At 41.5% G+C, this 24403-nt stretch overlaps 2 protein-coding genes across 2 annotated transcripts; one reads left to right on the top strand and one right to left on the bottom strand.

The window, feature by feature from the left end:
• Nucleotides 1–1185: 1185 nt before the first annotated feature.
• Nucleotides 1186–17332, top strand: map3k9 (mitogen-activated protein kinase kinase kinase 9). Its single transcript, XM_067614431.1, has 11 exons — nucleotides 1186–1918; nucleotides 3274–3687; nucleotides 6981–7161; nucleotides 9082–9230; nucleotides 9542–9717; nucleotides 9811–10051; nucleotides 11514–11636; nucleotides 11791–11932; nucleotides 12112–12224; nucleotides 12672–13451; nucleotides 14634–17332. Exons 1-11 carry the CDS (start codon nucleotides 1528–1530, stop codon nucleotides 15086–15088), a joined length of 3165 nt encoding a protein of 1054 aa, XP_067470532.1. The 5' UTR covers nucleotides 1186–1527; the 3' UTR covers nucleotides 15089–17332.
• A 1923-nt stretch (nucleotides 17333–19255) lies between these two features.
• LOC137199974 (tetratricopeptide repeat protein 9A) lies at nucleotides 19256–24386 on the bottom strand. The gene is made up of 3 exons (XM_067614623.1): nucleotides 23451–24386; nucleotides 22886–23068; nucleotides 19256–20314 (listed from the first exon to the last, which is right to left on the bottom strand). Exons 1-3 carry the CDS (start codon nucleotides 23926–23928, stop codon nucleotides 20232–20234), a joined length of 744 nt encoding a protein of 247 aa, XP_067470724.1. The 5' UTR covers nucleotides 23929–24386; the 3' UTR covers nucleotides 19256–20231.
• Between the last annotated feature and the right edge of the window lie 17 nt (nucleotides 24387–24403).

Below are 24403 nucleotides of genomic sequence, written 5' to 3'. Positions count from 1 at the left end.
TAAAAATTATCCCCAGTGCTCTCAAATAAGAAAACAAAACAAACCTTCAGCTGTCACCTGTATGGAAGCCCATTGCTGCTAGAAAAAGAAAAGCTTAGATGAAAAGTTAGTCATGATTTAAAAACAAAACAAACAAAAAACACACTCACAGTAACTCAATATTGAAATGAAATAGTAAATCAACATTTTGACTTATTACATCATAATTAAAAGGTAGCGAGTCAAACTTTTTAGCTCACAATTTTTGACTTAATAAGCCAAACTTGTAACTTTTTAGCTCATAATTGTTACTTAATAAGCCAAAATTTCAACTTTTAATCTCATTTCACTTGACTTACCATGGTCATTTTTTATTTTTTTAATCTTTTTTAATCATTGTTATTATTCTGGCAGAAGTGGACTTCCGTATGCATGTCATCTGGTCTGTCCCCATTTCCCCAAATGTAATATTTACCACCTCTGTAATTATACATTGCCACCCACAAGCTTGGAGATTATATCCTGCATCAACACATGAATATAAACACTAGATGTGCAAACGGATCCTCGTGAAATGTGTCATGAAATGAAGTGACAGTGGAGCCTTGATTGACGCTCGCTCTTGGTTGATTTCTCGCTCATACTCTTCTGCTCATTCCTCTTCACGCAGAATAAACATGTGAAATACTGTTATTGCATCTCCACTGTTTGTACAGTGTGTTTACCTGAAGCTGACCTCACACCTGCACTATATTCCTGATGTCTTACCACAAAACATTTAGGGTTTATTTTTCATTTTTCTATGAACAGGTTGGAATTTAATCAAGAAATTTGAGCATCTGTTTTAAACAAATGAGGGGAAATACTATTGATGGAGTTTCTATCACTCACACATAAACACACATTCTCATCACATCACTAAAGTTATGGCAATTGTTCATTTGATTGTTGTTTGTGTTGACTGTTTTCTACTCCTTGCTATGAGTTTTTATTTCAGGGAATTATGCATGTAATTTAACCTTAAGTTGAAATATTTTATTATGTTTTGTTTATTTGTTCTTCTTTTGGTTGGGGGTCAATAACTAAATAAAGGAGACAATTTGAAGAAAAAGAAAGGCTTCCTTGTTTGTGTTTGATTGGCATGGAGCAGGTTCACGCTATGATAAGGGTGACCAGCATTTGACGCTAAGAGGAGGGTGGGAAATAAACTGTTGCCGACGTGTCGGTGCACCAATAGGATGCCGTGGATGATTCGCACGTTGGCACAATTGGCTTAAAATAAAGACTACTGCGTCCGAGGAGTTTCAGCGGTGATTGGGTGTAGGATTGTGCATAGAAAATCACCAAGCTGACTTGTGTGTTTGATAGCAGCCATCGGTGAGTGAAAGGCAGACGATGCAGCAGAATGGTGCTTTCAGTTTACTGCAGTGTTTGTGTGCGGGATTAGCCGCTACTTAGCTTTGTGTGTGCAGACGCAGGAGCCAGCCAGCCAGCCGCGTCAGGTGGATGCGCCTGCAGTGATCCAGGTCGCCCCTATGGATCGCGTCCATGGATGTCTTCAAACCCGCTTTGGACAATAGTTTGAGTCCCAAGGCGAGCATTCCCTCATCGGAAGAAGCAGAGGCAGATGTTTTCCGCTGGCCGACACCGCAGAATGGCATCAGCGCCGCGCCGGATGCGGGACCCGCCGCGCCGGGCTTCTGGACCGCCGTGTTCGACTATGAGGCGACTGCGGACGACGAGCTCAGCCTGCGCAGGGGGGACCTGGTGGAGGTCCTGTCCAAGGACTCCCTGGTGTCGGGAGATGAGGGATGGTGGACCGGTATGATAGCAGACCGGGTTGGCATTTTCCCGTGTAATTATGTCAGCAAAGGGAATGGCATCCCGGAGGAAATACGGGACACCTCAGAGCAGCAGTACTCAGTGCCTCCTCTGCACCGTGAGTATCCCTATTGTGCTTCATGCCTGAGCAAATGAAATCAATGTGCTATCACTAAAACAGAGCACAGGGCTGTGGTGTCTTTCCTTGTCTTTTGTTAGAAGGCCAGAGAAAGCCACGTTGAGAGTGCTGTGTCATGGTAGGCGCAGTGCACTCCTGTTGGCCTAGAAAGAGAAGCATCCTCACAGCGGGCCAGCTTCAGGACCATTATTCATCACACTGCCTGTCAAACAAACAGCCAGCTGCGGTCAGTGATGCACCCCGCCTCGCTGCTCAAATTACAATGCACAATGTGCGCCGCATCCTCAGCAGAGAGAATGAATGATCAGAACTGGACACGTACCTGCAAGTGCTATACATGCAATATTATCATTAGATGTAGTAAGACATGCATTGGCTTGGTATGCATGTATTTTTATGGTGCCTGGTAGTGTTTGCACCGAATTTGTGCTGCAAGATAGGAAAGAAATGTGTGCATCTGTTAAATTGTGCTTGCAGATTATAAAGCTTCTGCAGTTAAATGTGCAGCCAAGGCCTCACTAAGATAATGTAAGCAGAATCAGGCTATTGGACTGCACTGTGGAGCGAAAAGTGAAAGCACGCTTCCTTCTTATTTATATTTGGGCTGCGTGCCAAAAGGATGCTCTAAAACCTGTTTTCCCCCACTGATCACTACAAATGTTACTTACTTTGGTTTGAGCATAAACAGGGTAGTAGAACTTAATTGCAGCATTTAAGACCTTAAGACCCAGATCAATCAGATCCCACTTCTTTGGGTGGAATACACCGTCTCGGCTGTCTTTGTTGGCTGTCTCAGTCTTTGTTAGCTTTCATCTGTTCATACTGAGAGGCAGCTGGCCTACTTTCACGTACCATCCCACCTGAAATATTCATCAAGGTCAGTCTGCTTAGTAGAGTGTTAGGAATCCACAACTACACAAATTTACAGCCAGAGCCCACAACGCAGACAAAGAGGCTCCTGTTCACATCATCACACACCTTTTAACTTTTAACACTCAGCGGGAAGCGTCGTCATCTTTTCAACCCGTCCTTCCTTCTTTGCTTCTTTTCCCGAACATCCGAGCCAGATTTCAGGACAGATGCTCACCCTTGTGTAATAGCAGGAGGAATAGTTCCACCAGATGTATTTGGGGCAGCAGTGTGGCTTAGTGTTCTGAGAAAGCATCCTTCAAATAAATGACCTGGTTTTGAAATCCTTGTTAGCAAGCATTTCCCTTGCTGAGGAGTAAAACGGTGAATCCCTACCAGCTCCAGATGGGTTGACCCTGACCGATGTCCTTGGATGATTTCTTTGTCTCTCTAAGTCTCAACTTTGTCTTTATCTTTTCCTGCAGTCCTGGAGATTGATTTCTCAGAGCTGACTCTTGAGGAAATCATCGGGGTGGGCGGTTTTGGAAAAGTCTACCGTGCCATATGGCGGGGCTCAGAGGTGGCGGTGAAGGCAGCGCGACGAGACCCTGATGAGGACCCGGACCAGACTCTAGAGAGCGTCCGTCAGGAGGCGAAGCTCTTTGCCATGCTCAACCATCCCAACATCATGGGTCTGCTGGGGGTTTGTCTACAAGAGCCCAACCTGTGCCTGGTCATGGAGTTCGCTCGGGGCGGCCCCCTCAACCGGGCCCTCGCGGGGAAACGAATCCCTCCGTGCACGCTGGTGGATTGGGCCGTGCAGATCGCCCGGGGCATGCACTACCTCCACAGCCAGGCCATCGTCCCCATTATTCACCGGGACCTCAAGTCCAGCAACAGTAAGATTCCCTCTTTTTATGTTATTGCTGTCACGTGGTTATAGTGTTTTCTGCAGTGTAAGAAAAACTTTTATCTCAGTTTTAGCTTGTTGCAAAATGATTATCTGATTAATGAATTATAGAGTTGCAATGTAGGGCTGCAGCTAACAATTACTTTCATTATCGATTCATTTGTTGATTATTTTATCAGTGAATTGATTCATTGTTTGGTCTATAAAATGTCAGAATATAGTGACAAATACCTGTCACAGTTACCTTAATCCTAAAGTCACATCCTCAGATTACTTGTTTTGTCTGATCAACAGTATAAAACCAACCGATATTCAATTTGCAACAATATAAACAAAGAAAAGCAGCAAATCCTCACATTGGAGAAGCTGAAACCAGAGAATGTTCTCCTTGAGAAATGGCTTAAATGATTAATTGATTATCAAAGTAGTTGCTGATTAATTTCCTGTTGTTTCATCTCTAGTTGCAAATCTTTCTCTATTTTACATCATTGTAGATTTATTCTGGTTGTTTAGTCAGACATAAACAAGCTATTTAGCAACACCAGTCTGTTCTCTAGCAATTCCTGATGGCCATGATAAACTGATTGATCAATAATAACAATAATTGTCATTTCCAGCCCTAATCATTAGTGTCTTTAGTGTGTTTTTTGCGCTACTGACACTACAGTAAGTGACTAAGGACTTTAATCGACTCTATCAGGAATCACAGATTTGCCATATCATCATATCATCAGGTCTGTGGTATCCTGTAATGGACCATAATATAATTATAGATGCTTATAAGCATCTCTTCTGTCTTTGAAAACAAGTGCTTTTCTGTAGTGTGAAGCAGGATGAAAAGCCAGTAATGACAGGATCTTGAGAGGGAATGACTGTTTCACTGGTATCAATCTCTTAAAAAAATCTTGCTGTTAAAATATTCTATGAAATCAGTTTTAAATTGATAATATTATATTACACTATGGTCAGTACATGCTAAAGTAGTTGTGATTTGCTGCAATAATAATTTGTTTGGCCATTAGAGCAGAAAGGAAAAGTAGTTTGTATGTATGTTTGTGGAGCAATCGTAATCTTGCATTTTACCCTACTGGATCCCCTAAATCCCAAGCCTATTACCGAGGATTTGCCCAATGCTCTGCCCCAGCCTCCCTATTGGAGGTTACGGCGATATATACAACCGGCTTCTTGCCTGCGATTGGCCTGTTCTCCGGTGATCAGCTCAACCTCGTCACTCCCAGTAGGCTGTGTTAAGTGTTAAGTCAGTGTAACTAGTTGCCATCCAGGGCTCTGTGGGGAAAACCCATGTCCTCTTCACACAGCGGGACAGTATGCCAACTGTCCTCCATTCCTGGCTCACGACCCCGTAGTTTGTTTCCAAAATTTTCCCCCAGCAGTGAAAGCGTTGACATCTTTTCATGTCAATTTTGAGTTCACATCCTTTTGTATTTGTCTACTTTTACAAACTGGGTTCCAAGTTCCAAATATATTTTACAGAAACTAGGACATATTTCAAATCTCTTTTACTTTTTTTGGTTAATTATCAGCAAACATTATCATACATATTATTTTCAACAAATATGATGTTCATATAAATGTTAATAAACAAGAACTTACCAACTTATAGGAATAGTTTGACATTTACTTGGATAAGAAGGTCGATACAGTGCTTATATCTGTCTGTTAAAATCCAACTGAAATTAAATTACTTTTTTTATTGTCTGCTCTAGCATACATATCTGCTCTGCAAACCACCCATCCTGTGCTCTACTTTTAGAAAAAAAATCAGAAACCAAAATATAGAAATTTATATTTTTAGATCTTATTAAGGGCGTCCTCTAGTTTTAACAGGATGATGGAGAACAGTTAGTTATCCATCTACGAAGATGGAGAACTTGTTTCCAGTCAGTTAGCGGGCTAGATGACTGATTAGCTGCTCAGCTGCAGCACATTAAACAGCATGTAAACATACCTGCAAATGTCACTTCAGTCCACTTAGATGCTGGTGGGGTTCTTACTCTTGAACACTCCTGCTGACAACACACTGTCTGCCAGTGACATGTAGCTACAGCACAGCGTCTCATCACTCTGATGCAATCCAGCTGAAACAAAAAGGAGCATCTCTGATATTTCCACTTTTCTTCCTTAATAATAGAAAAATATTACCAATAGATTTAAAAAAGGGATGAGAGACCAACATTGTCATCCATAGAGTGTGGCTAAAAACAAAATTTCTAACCCATTCACTAATTTCTCATTTAATTAATTTCAATCATGATCAATTAATCCAGAGCAGTTTTGTTTTGTATCTCAAAAAAAAATCTCATCTCCACCCTTTCAACTGTTTCTGACTCCCTCCCTTTCACATAACATGCCATTTGGTAGATGCTCTTTTGCGAAAAGCACTATGCATTACGGTGAGTGCATACATTTGGAGCATGATATTGGTCCCTGGGGGGGCGGGGGGGGATCGGCTGTGTTTATTTCATGTACTACCTCTCGAGCTACACAGGAGCAGGATTTCCTTAAGCCACATGTTTGGGTTTTTAGCTTCTTTTGGAAACTGCCTCTGTAGCATTAGAGCCACATGAGCAGCAGATGAAGGGGCGCTTGATGTGCACCGCAGCCTGTAGACACACCCTCTCCACTGGGCACAGCCACAGCAGATGGCCTGGCATTGTGGAGCTGAATGGGGGAGAGTGAGCATGTGGTTAGGAGAAGCACTGCTTTGCTTTAGCTTGTCAGGGAATGGGTTGTTTTTTAGTGCCTATTAGAGCAAATGGGCGTGTCGTAACGGTCTATTTTTGTAGTTTAACTGTAGTATCAGTGTTTGAGATGTTCCCTCATAAAAATACTAGTGAGATCGTTAGCATTGATCAAAGTCTGTGTTTTTCGTCTCTGCTTTCCTCTGTTGTAGTGTCTCACTGTTTCTTGGTTTCTCTGTTTGTTCTCTCTTTTTCTCTACTCTGCTTTTATCCTTCCAAACCTTTCATCATGGCCTCCCTCCAACCGCACCCTGTTATGTTCATCCATCATGTATCTAATTTTTGCACATGCATTGTTGTTTTTTTATCGTGTTCCTCATTGTGCTGCTGCTGAAACCTTTTACTTTGCCATCAACCCACCTGCCAATCTGCACGAATCCCCCTCCCCTCACTGCCCCCTCCCTCCCTCCCCTCACATCCTCCAAAAAACGCCTTCCCATCCTCCAATCGAAATCCCCTCATCACTTCCCGCTCTACCATGACCGTCCCCCTCCTGGATGACCCGTATATCCGCCTCCAGTCCTGATCCTTGAGAGGGTTGAGATGGAAGACCTCAGCAACAAGACCCTGAAGATCACCGACTTTGGCCTGGCTCGAGAGTGGCACCGCACCACCAAGATGAGCGCAGCTGGCACTTACGCCTGGATGGCTCCCGAAGTCATCCGCTCATCCACGTTCTCCAAGGGTAGCGACGTTTGGAGGTGGGCAGAGGAGGAATTTATGCAGCCGTCAAACCGCATCCAAGTTGTAACAGCAATCTGACAACGGAGCCAGGAAGAGAAACAGTTTATCCACACCATGCACCAAAAAAAAAAAAAAAAAAAGTTCAGCTCTGGCAGCAGTTGCCATAGTAACAGAGCACATACTGACACATGGGAACAAAATATAGTGTTTATGAGATGGGTACAAAACTGGAGAAGACTAAAAAGTATGTAGAACTAAAAATATACATTCAAAATTAACTTTATGGACTCATGCAGCATGAAAAGTCATTACAGAGGATCTTGTGCGCTTCACTTTAACATTGACTCAACACAGTCAGATACAATGCAGTTTTCATGCATGCTGTTTGTCTCTTTCGAGATTCAAAGGTTGTATTTGTCAAAAGCTCCTACAGGTGGCATACTCTTCTTGAGGCTATAATATAATATATTAGATTTAAAGTAAAAAATAAGAAATAGAAAATAAGAAAAAGAAATAAGGATATTAGGGATACAAATTCAAAGATTTAACAAGTAATATAAGCATTAAAATAGTAAGGTGTTTAATAGCCTGGTGTGCAAGTGGGGTGTTCAGTTTTTCTTATATAAAAATGTAAAATGTTCCTATGCTACAGTTGTAAGGCACTCTATTGCATGTATGCAAATATTCAGGTTACTCAGATTTGATGTGATCATAGAGATTTTATATGTTAAAGATTTGCTCATTTGTTATGACTGCAGATTAAATTGCTTTAGACAAGTTAAGAACACTGGAGCCAAATAGCCTTTACTCTGCATATGAACCACATGTGCTAATAACATATTGAGCAACTTTATATGTAATAATTTGGACAGTCTTGCTGTAAGATCACAGTAAAGCTCAACTTGAACGTATGATTCATTTTCACGATGCAATAATGCTACAAGATTAATAATTTGTCTGCTTGAGTGCCATGCGTCATTCTCATTGTCATTCTGTGCCAGTCTGCCATTTTGCAGCAGCGTTAACTGTCCAGCTCAGCTATCCCCGACTGAATGTGGGGTTTTCTCCTAAAACAGGATTAAAGTGTGATCAGTGTGAGAGCCAAGAGAAGGCAGCGAGTATTATAACCGCAATGATAGAAAGACAAACGTCTCCTAGAGTGCCAGCCGGGGAGGGGATTACTCTGGCTCTCTAATCAATACTTGTATGCAGGTGTAGAATAAACTTTGCTAAATTATTTTAATAGTTTGTAATTACCATATTAGTGGAGTTTCCATAAGATAACACAATTGGCACCAGGAGGTGTAGACAGTCACATTAGAGGATCTGAAAGTTTAATTTGTGTACATGCTAAGAGTTATTTCCAAATGCAGGTGTGTTAACAGCCATAATCTACCTGCCACGATAGAATAACACACCGTACACAATCTGTAACACTCATTAACTTCATATTTGTTTGATTTGTTGGTCATTTACCTGCAGCTCATCAGTGTGTGTTTATGACATTAGTCACATGGATCTGTCAGCTGCTGCGCTACTCTGTTGACATTTCTCTATTTTTATTGTGAACTTTTCTGTCTCACATCAGTATTTACATTGAGTAGAGTGTAAAATAGTGCCGTTCTAATCCCTTTTTGACATTAATTCAAATAAAGTAGGTTTACTGAACATTCACACTCTCTTTCAGCAAACATCCTGCTTGACATTCATATATTCATACACACATTTATCTTTATAACCAGATTGTTAGAAACGATGCTGTAAGTGACTTTGCGCTTATATCAAGCTCCTTATCTCCGGAGGATTTTGTAGTATTAACTGTGTAAAACTTAATAGGAGCACATTATTTGAAGGTCTATATCTGAAGTGTATTTATGAAAATTCAGAGATAAACTCATGACCTTTTTGTTTTCTCTTGTTTTTTCTTTTCAATGAAGTTATGGCGTACTGTTGTGGGAGCTGCTGACGGGAGAGGTTCCGTTTCGGGGGATCGACGGTCTCGCAGTGGCTTACGGAGTGGCAATGAACAAGCTGGCTTTGCCCATTCCCACGACTTGTCCTGAGCCATTTGCACGTCTTATGGAGGGTAAGACAGAAAATTATATATATTTCCTGCTCAGTAGCAGTTATTATCCTCCAAATTATGTACAAGTTATCATTATTATTGTTGCAGGACTGTTTCCAAGAGAAAAATATGTATTATTATTGCATTTATTATTAAAAATGGGATGAATAACCATGAGATTCACATGTGAAATATAACCGAGAAGCATCAAATAAACAAACAGAATACATCATCTCATTATCACTGGAAACATTTTGAAGGGCAAAAATGATTTTTTGCCTGCAGCATCCTTTGCCAAAGTTGTTGAGTCTGTTTTTCATCTTTTGCCAAAGACTGCTGGAGCCCAGACTCTCACTTCCGGCCGCACTTCACAACTATTTTAGACCAGCTGACCGCCATCGAGGAGTCAGGCTTTTTTGAGATGCCAGCAGAGTCCTTCCACTCTCTGCAGGATGACTGGAAACTGGAAATACAGGATATGTTTGATCAACTGAGGACCAAGGAGAAGGTAAAGAGGGGAGGTTTTATGGCTGGGATTTGTGTTCTTCTATTTAATAAGTGTCATTGGTTATTTTACCTCTTCATTTCGGATCCCCCTCAGGAGCTGCGATCGTGGGAGGAAGAGCTGACCCAAGCGGCGCTGCAGCAGAAGTGCCAGGAGGAGGCGTTAAGGAGGCGCGAGCAGGAATTAGCGGAGCGGGAGATCCACATCCTAGAGAGAGAGCTCAACATCATGATTCACCAGCTCTACCAGGAAAAGCCTCACGTGGAGAGCAGACAGGGCAAGTTCCGACGCAACCGCCTAAAACTCAAGGACGGGAACAGGATCAGCTTGCCTTCAGGTACCGCAAACAAACTGTTGTGCTGCAGAGTCCGTCAAAGGATGTGAGCTTTCATGTTGAGTTAGTTGGATGTGAGATATCGTGTCTTTTCCTGATGCTAAAGACATTACAGTTAGTAGATACATTTTTCTAGACTCTTTACACAGCATGCCACTCCCTGCTGACCCATTATTTTCATATTACTTATTATTTTTCCCCAATATATTGTCACATCATCAATATCACGGAAATGATTGAAAAATATTGTTACGTTTGGTCTTTACATTATCGTCAAGCCCTTTAAGTACATTAAGTTTTCACCCACCACACTTGTCACTCATGTTATACAGGAAAACATATCGTTTGTTGTGTCTAGAGCTGCAATGATTAGTCGATGAATTGATTAGTCAATCCACAGAAATTGGAAATTAATGATAATCGATTTGTTTTGAGTCATTTTTTAAGAAAAAATGTTAAAATTCTCTGGCTCCAGTTTCTTAAATGTGAATATTTTCTAGTCTCTTCAGTCCTCTGACAGTAAACTGAATATGAAAAAACCAGACATTTTAGGTTGCATCTTGGGATTTTGTGAAATGGCGAAATTTTTCACCATTTTTTATCAAACAACTAATTGATTAATCGATAAAATAATTGACAGGTTGCTCGATTAATCATTGGTAGTTGCAGCCCTAGTTGTGTCTTTTCATACTGATTGCTATTGCCATGACTTGTTACACTGGAGACTCCTGCATTAACATACAAAGTCACTTACAATAATGTATAATGTATAATTCAGTCAGGAACACTCTCGTCATAGTTTAAACCATTTATTGCAACAAATGGAAATACAATTTCCCGGATTAGACGAGCAGCATGCTAAGCTAAACCAATGCGGAAACCCCCCCCCCCCCCCGGGTATACAAGAGTGGGCCCAAAGCAAGATATTTGAATTCCAGACTACCTTTGAGCTATGTTAAGAATCTTAACCAAAAAGGTGGAGGTAAAGCTTTGCCAGCAGCGGCGTAGTGTGGCAGCAGTGGTGTAGCAGGGATCAGTGTGTGAGGGAGTCATATTTAAACGGACCGCCTTGTTGAGAGAATGGCTGTGATTGGTGTGTGACTGATTACAGCTGGGGCATATGACGTCCATGTCCTGCGTGAACTAACGCAATGCTTCATTTATTGGTATTTTACTGCCAAGTTGCATAGCAGCTTGAAAATGTTCAGTGTTGGTGTTAGCTTAGATCTGTGAACATTTGATTCCTTGTTCTTACCTAATCTTCGTTGGAAGCACAAACAAAGGAAAAAGGAGGTGTGCCATCAAATGCATAAAAGTGTGAAAATTAAAAATGCAAAACTTGTGCGCAAATACAGGTGTGTAAAGGTACAGTACAGCTACTCTGGATTGCATTGCGTCTCAAGCTTTGGCGCTCTTCCTCAGGCCGCATCGAAGCTAATACGTGTTTTTTGAATTCTTTATTTAGATTTTCAGCACAAAATCACAGTGCAGGCGTCGCCCTCTCATGATCGGCGCAGGAGTTTGCTCAGCAGCAGTTCCAGCCCTCCGAACAGTCCACAGATGCTGCCCCGCCTAAGAGCCATACAGCGTAAGAACCATAAGCATCTTATTATTACCATTGAGCACATAATTTGTACCATCTTTCAAGATAGTTAATTCATTATAAACTATTTAATTTTAATGTTGAAACCCTTGCTATCACTTCTCTTAATGTGTTCCTTTTAAAACGTCTCGTTGTGCAGTCACTCCAGCGGAGGGGTGTACAGCCTGGGGTCGCTGCACAGGGTTTCAGCAGGATGAAGAGGAGATGGAGAGGAAGGGGTCCAGGAAGAAGGGCAGATCTCGTGGGGGTGGCCCTCAGAGGGAGCACAGTGCTGATGCCAGGTGAGGGGACTGAAGCAAGGATCTACCTCAACTCAGTTAATTGGGATTTTTACTCTAGAAATAGTGCTTAACTACCAAATAACATACAGTATGTATTTTAAAATGTTGTTTTTAAATATAAAAAGTCAACATTTGTGCCTGTTTTTCATTATTCTGTCTTTATCTTTTCTTTCTGAAAGTGTGAAACCTCCCCATGAGGGGAGCAGGCAGCGGTCCTGCAGCGCCCCGAACCTTCGCAGATCCCCGAGACACAGTCCAGCAGTGCCTGGAGTGCCGAGCCTGGTGGAGATGGGTAAGCAGAACCACTTCAGCAGGTTTATTTTGTCAAGCATATGAACACTCAGCATGATACAGAGAACAGCTGTAACGTAAAGGTTAAAATAGGGGCAGACTGGCAGGGAAAACATGGAAGAGAAAAGTGAGTGACTAAGATATTTCACTCCCACATTGCTCTTAGTGGTTAAGCTGGGAAATTCACAGATGTCCATGTTTGCAACTGTATGAATGTAAACAGGCTGTTGCTGAAAAAGGTTCATGCACACTCAGCAAACCATGTGTGGAGGGATGGAATTCAAGTAACAATGTCACAGTAGGCCTCAAGCTGCTTCATGTTTTTGAGGGATGAACAATGCAGCATGAACTGTGTGTATGCAGTTGTGTTTTACATGTATTTGTTTCAGTTTACAAGATTTATAAGACAGCCACAGTGATATTAGCCTTTAAATGATGCTGTTTTCAGAAAATGAGGACTGCTGCTTCACCACTGAGCCAGGAGCAGCCTCTGGTCAGTCCTACCTCTGCATCCCCTTCCACAAAGAGGGCCACACAGCTGCTGCTGCTGCTGATGGTGACGATGGAGATGAGTACTGCCCCAGCAGCCAGGTGCCGGCAACACCGCCGTGCAGGAAAAGCCCAGGAGGTGGTCGGCGCTCTGAGCTGGTCCTGCTGGGCTGCGGAGCTCTGCTGGCAGCCGTCGGACTGGGCTGCAACCTGCTAACTTTGGCTCAACCGGAAGAGAGCATCAAAACACGATGGGAGAGCTTCTTCCACAGAACGGGGGGCCAAAGGCGGAGCACCAGCCCCACAACTCGCAGACTATTCAGGCGGGAAAGCCCATTGAAACCCTCAGTACCCTCATTACCTGAGCGAGGTTTGCCCTCCTCTTATACGCTGCTGTCCTTATCATCAGTGTCAGACTGCAACTCCACCCGCTCACTGCTGCGCCCTGACAGCGAAGAGTTGTTAGTCTGTCGCCCTGCTTCCCCGCCCGCACAGCATCCCGTCCCAACTCCTGTCTTGAGGCATCATGGCGTCCAAACCCCAGTCAACCCGCTGGTCAACACCCACCTTGAGAGCTTCAAGCGTAACCCCCGCCAGTCTCTCACGCCCACACACATACCCTCCGCCACAAGTTCGTCACGTAGCTTGCGTCGAACGCCGTCAGACGGAGCCATCAAGAAGAGCAGCCCTCCTCATAATCTTGAACCACTGCCAGAAAAGAAAGCACTGGAGAACACAGGTAAAGTCTTTTTTTAAACCTTTTGTTATGGGGTTTTGCAGGATTATATTTGTATCAAAGACAAATACAAATGCCATTTATAATGTTCCATCAAGGGACAAAAGTAACATCTTGAATGTGTCTCTTTAATATCCCAGATATATAGTTGAATTACATTTGAATTGTGGGTTTTCATTCTTATTATGACCTGCTAAGGGACTGCAGATGAAAATGAGCTTTAAGCTAACTCTGGTATATATTTATGTTTAATATTTTACATGGTCACTTACATTATTAAACATTTTAAACATCACATTAAACATTTTAATGTTCACAGTTTAATTTTCTGGGTGAAACAGTAACAAAGAAAACCAAAACTCTCTAATGACCCAAATGGTTTAGTGTTTGGTGGCAAAACACTCAAATATTCAGCCCTTAACAAAAAAGAAGAGATAATGTATCAGGGTCAAGGGTTTACAGATATGCTAGCAGCTCTATGCTTTGAGCTAAAAGCTAACATCAGCATGCTAACACGCTCACAATGACAATGCTAATATGCTGATGTTTAGCAGGTATAATGTGAATCCATATTCACCATTTTAGTTTAGCATGTTAGCATGCTAACATTTGCTTATTAGCACCTGAGACTGACAGATATGTCATTAGTTTTGCAGGTATTTGGCCGTACACCTAACATTTTCGCCTGATGATGGCACTAGATGAAAAGTGCACCAAAGTTATCACAAATCATTCTGGGGAGGACACGATTTTCTGTAGCAAATTTCATAGCAATCCATCCAATATTGAGACATTTTGTTCAAAACTACAAATGTCAATCTCATGATGGAAAAAAAGCATCTGTAAAAAATGCCACAGCGAGACATCCAGTAGTTTCTGAGATATTTCACTCTGGACCAAAGTGGCAGACTGACTGACATTGCCATCCTTACTGCCGCACTGCTAACATGGCTAAAAAATAACTTAAATGTAGCCGTGTCTTTTTTTGCTGTGAGAAGAGCAAAGCCTCCATCACTTTTGCAGTGGACAACATTATTGGCAAATACCCATTATTTACTTAAATGTTTATACTGGCATGAAAACAGCAAATCAAACTATTGGTCTTACCCAGTAAAATTTAGTCTGGAGTTATTAAATCATCAGTTTGTGCCTAATTGTCCTCTTTCTTACTCCTTTTTGCAACAGGTGGTTTTAGAGGACTAAAAGAAGACTTTTCTGAAGTTCCCCGGCTCCCAGATCCAAATGTGGTGTTCCCCCCAACACCCCGACGTCGCTGTGCCCCTGAACGCCCCAAAACTCTAGACTTTGTAGCTCGGCCTCGGCCTTCACCACGAGCGCGCTGTGACGTGTTTTGGGGGGAAGCGAAGCCTCGGGGAAACGGACAGACTCTGGGTAACGGTGAATCCCCGGCCCACACCTCCAGCACAGAGACTCCACCCACTGTAGAGTTTGGGAGAGACCCCGCAGTGCTGCCCACCCCCATGGAGGCCCCGACACCTTACTCCCCCCGCAGGAACGAAAACCTGTTGGATCAGCTGGACGAGGGACAGTGCCGGGACGGAACCATCCCCCTCTGCAGACCGGAAATCAGCTTTCCCAAAGACTCACCTTATCGCTACAGACCTGGATTCTGGTCCTAGCTTTGTCCCGTGTGCATACAGCCTCAGCCCTTCACAACACAAGGAGGGGAGTGTCCCTGGTATAAGCCTTTGGACTGTTAAAGGTGTGGGTCAATCAGTACTTACAAATTGTTCTCTGAAACTGTTTTAAGCTTTAATCAGTACTTGAATGGAGGTGGTTCAACTTTGCCCATCTACAGTATTGTCACCTAAATCACAGGAAGACATGCAAAATTGACTTTCATGTACTTGCTGTGAATACTTTACCTCTCTGTGTTGCCATTTGTGGTAAAAATCCTCCAATTTGGCATCTAAAAACTGCTAAAACAAACCTCGGAAATTATTTTAAAATATTACTTGACCCAGGCGTGGTTAAGAAACGGAGAATAATCTTTTAGCTTTGATTCCTCTCACCTACAGAAACCCTGTCATTTAAGATGTTCCTTGGGGAATAAATAGATGTAATGGTTCGACTGTAATCGTATGTGTTATGAAGAAAAGCATTGACAGTATCACAAAGCTTTACATACTTTTCTTAATTTCAAGCTTGAGTTAAAGATTGTGCATTTAATGAAGTGCACTTTTGGAAAGCATCATGAATGTAAAGCTTCAGGTTTTTTTCCATTGTCAAAAAAAAACAACAAAAAAAACGAAACGATTTACACGCTGTCTCTGATTTTTTTGTAATTCGTCTGCAAAAGCATTGTGCTATTTGAATGCATCTGTGTATCTCATTCTCCTGTGCTAGTGGCTGGATGCATTCCTGTTTTTGTACTGAGAACCTGTCATCACCAATCACCTCTACAGAGAAATATTCCGGGGACGGGGGACGCTGTTGTATAATATGAGCACTGTTTTGCATAATCAGCACACAGTCTCGAAACAGTGCCAGTACAATGATGTCTGACATCGTTTCGAGCTCTGTACGATGATCTGTACCATAAAGAAGAATGTCACTACTGCTTGACTCGGACTGGGTTTGAATTGGGATCGATTGTTTTCCCCCGTCAGAGCAGCTCGTTCGGATCCCGACCCACCAGTTGAGAAACAAAATTCTCAAACATAAGAAAAAAAGGGAACTTTGTATTTGTAACTCTGTAAATTGTCTGCCTCATAAATTGTTGATCAAGATGGAATGAGGGATGTATGTCTTAGGTGATGTAAGCGACAAAGTGCATGAGTTTTGAATGGCAAACACGTGAAGCAGGCCCTGGTGGCATGTGGAAGTTCATTCCTGAATATGATTTGTATTTCTATTTATTTATTTATTTAATGTTATTTATTCTTTAATTTATCTGATGGTTTTATTTTTTTAATTTATTGCATTTGCCTTGATTTTTTTGACACTGTTTACTGCAGTTCATGAGAGTTTAATGTGGCTTCCGACAAAATGCGTTCATTTATTTTTTGTCCTCGTGTTTATTTCATGGTTTTGTTTTGTTTTTGTTTTTTTTCTGTTTCAGAGCATTTTAAATTATCTTCAGGTTTTGTTTTGGGTTTGTTTGTTTCTTTTTTGGTTTTCCATCTGCTTTAATAAGGGTACAGGTAGTTTCAATCCAACTCGGGAACTGCAGTTGAAACAAACAGATTAATCAATAATGAAAATAGTAATTAATTGCAGCTCTAATTTATAATAACAGTCAACTGGTTTTGTGCACATTGCTTACATTTTGTTTCCACATTTTACATGCGTTTGTCTCGGCCAGACTGAGGTTAAATATTAATTTCAAGTAATTTTTACTGTTTATTTTCACCTGCTAGACAGTACAATTCACAATATTAAGAAATATTTAAAGGGGAAATTACTGCTGTCAGAGTTGGTAGATGAACTATCAACATAGCAGGTAAAAACGAAGAATTATTTGAAAATAATAAATAGAAACACTATCTGACTCGGGTCTTAATGCCTGTTCCTCTCAGTTCATTTTCAAATATCAAGTGGCCTCTCAGCCTGGAGTACTGCATCCACTGAGACTTGATCTCTCTTTAACCGAAGAGTGACCTGATGTTCATGCAAATGTGAATGCTTTCTGCCTGAGGACTGTGCGGAATGTGATCATGCTCGATGTACATGGTATCTCAACTAAGGGTGATAGTTGAAGGTATAGCCAAGGTGTCATTATCTGTTTGAAATGTTACCACGAATAAGCTGATCTTACTGTCGCTGATGGACATTGTTTCAGGTTGGAAACAATACTGTTATTGACTGACTTGTATTTGCACTGGAACACACTGATTTGAGTAAAATCATAGTAAACAATCCAACCAGATCGCCATTTCTTCTCTGTCCTCATTGAATTAAAGGGTATTAAAGTGTCTGTAATCAATATAACAATGCATCAAATGACTAAGTGTAATGTGACAAAGTCCTCATACCCTCTTTCAGCTCATTATTTTGATTATCCAGCCTACAAGTTCACTGATTAGGGTTCACTCCCACTCTCTCACAGCTGTTTTCAGCTAAATAGCTCTGATTAACACAGTGAACTACCTGCCCAGCACTTTGCCCCAGTTTGTGCCTCTAATGTATTAGCAAAATGTTAACGATCTGTTTCTCCAAAAGGTAATTACCCGGCGATATTTGACTCAGACTCAGAAGACTTTATTTATCCCAGAAGGGCGATTCAGTTATACAGTTTACCCAGTCCACATGGGAGAAAAAACAAGCTTAAAAGCAAGCAGTAACATGTCAGAGACAGCAAGTAAACACATGGTTACAAGGAGCAAGAGAAGCAAACACATCCTGGCACCCTGAATATGCAGTCTTACACGAGAAACCAGGCGAAAAGCAAACAAACACAAACAATTCACGCAAGTTCAAAGGAATGAAGCAATCAAGCATTCTGAAAAAATATGAAAAAGGTCAGCTGAAAACACTTAACCACCATTCTGAAGTTATTTCCACAAAGACCATCCGGATGAGAAAATATTTTTTTCTGCTGCACGATAAAAAAAAACTATATTAAAGCCCCCTCTCCTCTCAAATATGTGCTTTGCTTATTTTTATTTAACTTGGATGTTTGAGCTTCACTGTGCAGAATGATGTATGTGCTGTTTGACGCTAGAAGGCTGTTTTCACATTCATACGCTGAAAGTCGAGAGTTTCTCTGTGCTCATTGAAAATCCAAGTTTAAGGTGCGTACCTACAGACATGATTTGTGACATCACAACTAGTTTGGAAGCCAATCCAAAGTATGAAGCTTCACAAGTGTGACGTGGAAACGTTGAGCCTCCGGAAAACATACAATGTGGAATTGATCTCAGTGAAGTCAGAGACATCTTGCATCCAGCAGTTAAACTTTTAAAATGAAAAATGTTTGCATATTCATGATTCAGGATGTTCCAGTTCAATATGAGACCAGGAGTGGATGTCATTTTAAGAACTTCTAACTCTGTACTTGATTTTTTCTTTTTTTTTTTGTGGAAAAAACACATCAGACACAAATTACTAATCGAAGTATCAGTATATCATGTGTCTTAAAACTTGTCTGAAGGGGATCTTTAACTCATTTTGCAACTCTGTTTTCTAATCCAGGAAACCAGCTGGCTGCCATCTTTGTTTGGATAAGGAAACAGTCGCAACTTAGGAAATTGATTAAAAATCCTTTTTATCATGCAGCGAACAGAATATTTTTCCCCCAAGTGGTTTAAAGAGTCTTGAAATACCTTGGGGTTCTTCAAACATTGCCTAGTAATTATCTTTCTGAGGAACAGATGGTTAACACTGTGTCTTGAATGGAGCTAATGCTAATACACGAAGCCTCAAACTGTGGCTACCCGGCACAAAAATGGCAGACAGACAAAGCTAGACGGTGGAGACCAAACGGACCTAAAAGGAGAGATTTACATTTGCCAGGTGGCCAGAAACACAACTCTAAATGAATGCTAACGCTCCTTGTCTGTTGGATGTGAGATGAGGCGACAGTTTGCTAACAAGTTCACCATATCAACTTGAAAGAAGATATGGCTAAGTCGCCAAAAAATCAGTTACTGCTGGTTCAAAGTATGAAATTTTAATTAAGCCTCCACTTTTAGATGATTATCTGTGTTACATCAGGATGTTTTCTGCCTCATGACAACATGCCGTGTTATATAATATTCTAGAAAATCAACTCCATGACCCTGCTTGTTATTACCCGAGCCTCGCCATGGCAACTACCAAGATGAAAAGGTATAAAATCATTTCAATCAGTTTTGGTTCACTTGTTTATTTACACATGTGCTTTCATCAGCATTTTTCCATAGACTCATTTATATCTTATGAGGAACATTTTAGGAAAATGAAAATAGTAAATTAAAAGGAAGTCCACTGCTGCAGCACAACAACAACAACAAAAAAAAAAGTACTTCAATCAATAGACACATTTATTACACGCATACCTTTACAATAAAACATACAGTATTTGTTGATACAGTAAATGCTGTGAATGAAGTGCTTTGTTTTGGCATTAATAAACAAGACGCAAATAGCCGGCCTCTCCGTTATATTTCTTGTGGTTTCTATAAAGTAGCTTATTTACATTTTGTGATATGTCTCTTAAGTTCATACTGGAATTAGCAACCACGTGCTCATGATGTCCTGCCTGCGCGTTGAGAGTTAAAAACCTACTTACTGAAAGCACCTTTTGTTCAGAGTTAATTGAGAGTATAAAAAATCTTGACCTTTAGTAGTAACTTTTAAAATCAAAGTATGGTTACAGAGGTGTAGGTGGTTGTTACTCATTTACTCCATGCGACTCAAAAGACATCTTGTGCGAGGGCAGGTGCTAATTTACAGTTACGCTCGCCTGCAGACTTGCTGGATTCACTCTGTGGACCTTGTTGCTCCTGTCTCTATCACAAGTGTTGGCCTGTATGTGCAATGTTTGGACTGGCAGTGCATCAGTTTGTAATGGTTATTAAAACGTACTCGGGATGGATTTTTACTAGTTAAGTTTGGCGGTTTGGAGACAGAAACTCAGCATCTGGTACAATTTTTCAAAAATGCTTCAAGCACACAGTGGTAAAGTTCAATCACATAACTGGCAACCGGATGCTGTGCAAGGCAAAAGCAAACAAACATCGATTCACACCAAGACCTCCGACTCATGGTGTGTAAGGTCTGGGTGGCACACAGTAGGGCAGGAATTTTTTGACGGGTGAGAAGTCATCAGACAGCGAGTGCTTATGTTGCCTCTTTCTTTTCCCTTTGGGCATTCCGGCGAATCTTCATCTCTGTCAGCTGGATGTAGCGGATGACATTGGTGTCTGGAAAACAAAGACAGGAAAAGGCTGATTTATTTCCTGCTCAGGGCAGGAAATGGTGCATCAATATGCACATAAATCTTCCACTAAAACAGAACTCAGTGGTATATATGACAATGTTAAGAGGCTAAAGGAAAAGTTATACAGCAACTCGATTTGTGGAAATGTTTTTTCAGACACTGTGAAAAAACATGTTTTTGTTTCCATGCATTTTAAGCTTACACTGGGGGGTTATAAAAGGGTCGACTGGGACCGACACTGGTGAACAATTATGTCATCAATCAAGTGCAACATAATGTAAACATTACCAAAACGCCAGTTTACAGTAGGACAACAGCAAAGAGACGAATCATATGGAGATCTGAATTGAAAAGGGCCATAAAATACACAAGTAAAACACTTGTAAGGGTTTAGAATATTATTAAATTTAAAATATTTTATCAGATATGTGTTCCCAATATCGAGAATGAATTCCATGCTCAGATTTGAAGATCAATGTGGAGGCTACAAAAGGCTGAATAGATTTCAATCATTTAAAAAACAAATACATGCATCGTCCCACTACGAAGGAGACCACATGACAAATATTATTCTTTTACTCTATAAAATAACACAATTAAAGTTTAGTTTTGCTTAGTTTCTCATAGCTATGCTTCCCAAAATGAGGCCTTGGGACGACTGCAGGTCCCTGATGGATAACTAGGAGGTCAAGAACAAGTTTAATTTCACTCTGTAGATGTCACAGCAAAGGAAGAATCTATAAAACCTAATATGTTAATCAGACGTCTCACTGTCATGTCACAACCGACTCTTTTCCAGTCTGCTAGTCACTAGCAAGCTATTACAGTCCTGTAATAGCTGTCCTGCAGTAGTCCCCAATGTTTTCCACTTAAAGTCATTACTTGACTTCTGCGCCTACCTGTGCACCTGTTCCCAATTCCCTAATCAGCTCCCCGCCATATAATCCTGCCCCTTCCCCTCAAATCCCTGCCAGCTCATCTATAGACAAATCTGGGTTGTAGGTGAAAATAAACATGATGTCATTTCAGGCTGTGCTGTTATAAGTTGCTCCAACAATAAACTTAAACTTTGGAGGAAGTAAAGGAAGGTATAAGCCACAAGCCTCTGCCCTATGAAATCAATATTACTTCCATTAAATCCTCATGTTTTGATTGTATTCTGAGCAGCGGGCTGATCAGGCTCCTTGGGTGTGATGGTGCACCAACAATGTCGTCTATGTCTTGCTAGCTGGGTGCTCTCTTAAAGCTATGTTTCGTGGCTCATATTTCACTTTTACAGTATCCTATAACTCAGAATTTTATTTCTATTAAATTACTATTTTCTATAGATTATAATGCAAATAATTCCTGCTGGGTAAAAGCTTTTCCATACAGCACTTTCACATCCAGACTGAGGAAGTCGGACAGAAGCAGCGCGTTATTTCTTGTGTTTTTATGCACTTGATAGCACAACACATAAATAAGCTGCCGGATTTGTCTGAAGTCCTTTTTCACTGAACACATTTTGACATGTCACAGTTGAAAAAAAATGTGTAAACAATAAAATTAATGATGGCTGGATTCCATTTAGCTGCTTCAGGTTCAGGGTCCTGGTATTGTGCGTGCTGGCTCACTGTCACGGCTTACTGGGACTCTTTAATAGAACAGAGCTGTGTAATGATGGTAGTTACACATGTGCTTTATCTACTATGAAAAGTCAAAATGTCCTGCCATAGCAGATATTTGATTTGTTAGCCTGTCTTGACTGACCACCTGTTAACTAACCTCACTTTGAACCACTGATATAGTCATTTCACTTTTACCTTACTTGCCTGTCTCGAGTCCTTTACCTCACTGAGCCTTTACCTTCACTTGCTCCGGGAGGGTCAAAACTACACCTCCACAAGTCTAAGACAGAGCTGCTGATTTTTACATGATTTATATTTTTCTGTGATTAAAGCCACTAGATGCAGAATTTGTACTTGACTGTAGCATCTTCCAAATGATTCTGATGGCACATAGTGAATTTTTTGAGCAGTATGTGTTGCTTTTAGCCAAATCATCTTAGTGTCCCTGGGTCGAATTCATAGGAATCTGTGAAATTTATATCACTTGAGTCAGACATTTACAAATTCTACACATACAGGTTTTAATCGAGTCACGATTTGTCCCTAATTTAAACAGCTATCAAAAGTTAACAAGCACTTAAATCCAATCTACAGTCCCAAAATAAGCATTTGATAATTTTGTGACACATTTGTGTAGCTGGAACTAGATTATATTTTGTATTTTTAGTTGACAAATGCCAAAAGAGAACTAGGGTACATTATCTGACAATCAGCGAATCAATACATCGACTCATCGTTTCATCACTAGATTTCTTAGCAGGACAACATGCGACAACACAAACAGATGTGATTCCTTTCAGCACACCAACTCAAACGTGGTCTAATCCACGTATAATCTACAAGCTCTCGACATGGAAACGTTTGGCAGCCTATGTGCAAATCTGTCAGTGTGATTGAGAAGACTGTTGAGATACTGGAGTTCAGCACCACAGTCTGTCAGTCCTGACCTGATGGCTCCTGTTTGTGTGACTCCTTCAGGTAGTACAGGGCCTTCTGGAAGTCTCCTAGGTGGTAATAGGCCACACCGGATCGGTACAGAGCTTTGAAGTTCTTTCCCTCCTTGTGTAGCACTTTCAGACAGTACTCCTTCACTCGCTCATAGTTCACCAGCTCCATTTGCAAAAGGCAAGCTTAGAATGGGAGAGGAGGAAAATAGAGGAGAGAGGAGTAGTTATTGATAACACTGCATGAGATAATGTTTGAATTTCAATACATTGTTTGCTTCATTATTTAATAAATAGCAAATATATATAGACTGAATCTGCATGGGGGTGAATAAATATACCATCCATTGGAAGTGAGTATCAGAAGAAAGTGAGGCAAATAGTGGGGTAACCCTGAGAATGACTCATACACTTTATGAATCATTCATGAGCTGTGAAGTATTCCCAGAATCTTTCTCTGTAGAAAAGAGACCAGATTAAGTGTAGTGTGTGTGTGTGTGTGTGTGTGTGTGTGTGTGTGTGTGTGTGTGTGTGTGTGTGTGTAATGTGTGAGAGAAACGTCTCTTACCGGCCAAGCTGTTGTAACACTCCAGCTCTGCATTCTCCATGGCCCCCTTCTGCTCATCTGTCAGCGTGCTGGACTTGCTGATGGTCGGCAGGAGGGGGGACTTGGAGCTGGTGTCCGGATCTCCCAGCACCCTGCACAGCCCCTTGATCTCCAGCAGAGCGCGGTGATACTTGCCAATCGCCTCTCGGTACTTCTTATCCTTGTAGCACTGGGTGCCTTGGCTCTTGAAGTCCAGCGCCCGCCTCACGACGTCGGCTGGCTCGTTGTGGGATGGCTGTTTCAGCATCGACCCACCATGATGCCTCTGCTGCTGGAGCTGCTGCTGGTATCTGGCATCTTTGGTCCGGCTGCTGCTGCCGCTGCTGGGAGGCTGAGCGCACTGCTGGAGCCTCGGGGAGCCGCCGCCGTTGTCGGTGTGGTTGCCTCTGCCTCCTTCCACCCTGGAACTGCCGTCGTGCCCAGCCTGGATCACGTTCATTTTCGACGTTATTTCACTGTACCCGCCCTGACACCGGGCTGTAATTTAGCTGGGAGATTTGGGCTCTTTCACTGCATCCTCTCGGCCGTATAGTTGCGTCTTCGCCTGGCCAGCAGTGTCGCAGCTACGTCTTCTCTCTGCGCAACCCTGCGCGATGCGCGCTCCTCCGTTGTAGCCTGTTCTCGTATTTTTCCTCTCCGACCAGCCGATTGGTCGATAAATACAGGGCCAGTGGTCCCATGGGGGTACTTCAGCAGGAAGAGGAGAGGTTTGATTTTATTATCAGTTCATCTGGAGATAATTTCGTTATCAATTTGTTTGATAACTGCACATACTGTTTTATTTCAAAACAAACTGGACGAACAGTTCTTTGTTGATAATGTGATAATGTGGGTGATGTTCTATTATTTTTTGATTAAATTATCTGATGAAATCATTAAAAATGAGATACATCTTGATATTTATCTTGCACTCT

Source organism: Thunnus thynnus, chromosome 16 (assembly GCF_963924715.1).
Source record: "Thunnus thynnus chromosome 16, fThuThy2.1, whole genome shotgun sequence".
NCBI classification, from domain to species: domain Eukaryota; kingdom Metazoa; phylum Chordata; class Actinopteri; order Scombriformes; family Scombridae; genus Thunnus; species Thunnus thynnus.
This window is presented reverse-complemented; position numbering and strand designations above follow the sequence as displayed.

Coding starts and splice junctions, on each gene's coding strand:
- LOC137199974 (XM_067614623.1), bottom strand. CDS start 23,928: ATGAACGTGATCCAGGCTGGGCACGACGGCAGTTCCAGGGTGGAAGGA. Junction 23,069..23,450: donor GTGTTACAACAGCTTGGCCG/GTAAGAGACGTT, acceptor TCCCATTCTAAG/CTTGCCTTTTGCAAATGGAG. Junction 20,315..22,885: donor ACACAAACAGGAGCCATCAG/GTCAGGACTGAC, acceptor TTTGTTTTCCAG/ACACCAATGTCATCCGCTAC.
- map3k9 (XM_067614431.1), top strand. CDS start 1,528: ATGGATGTCTTCAAACCCGCTTTGGACAATAGTTTGAGTCCCAAGGCG. Junction 10,052..11,513: donor CAGGATCAGCTTGCCTTCAG/GTACCGCAAACA, acceptor TTCTTTATTTAG/ATTTTCAGCACAAAATCACA. Junction 11,933..12,111: donor GAGCACAGTGCTGATGCCAG/GTGAGGGGACTG, acceptor TCTTTCTGAAAG/TGTGAAACCTCCCCATGAGG.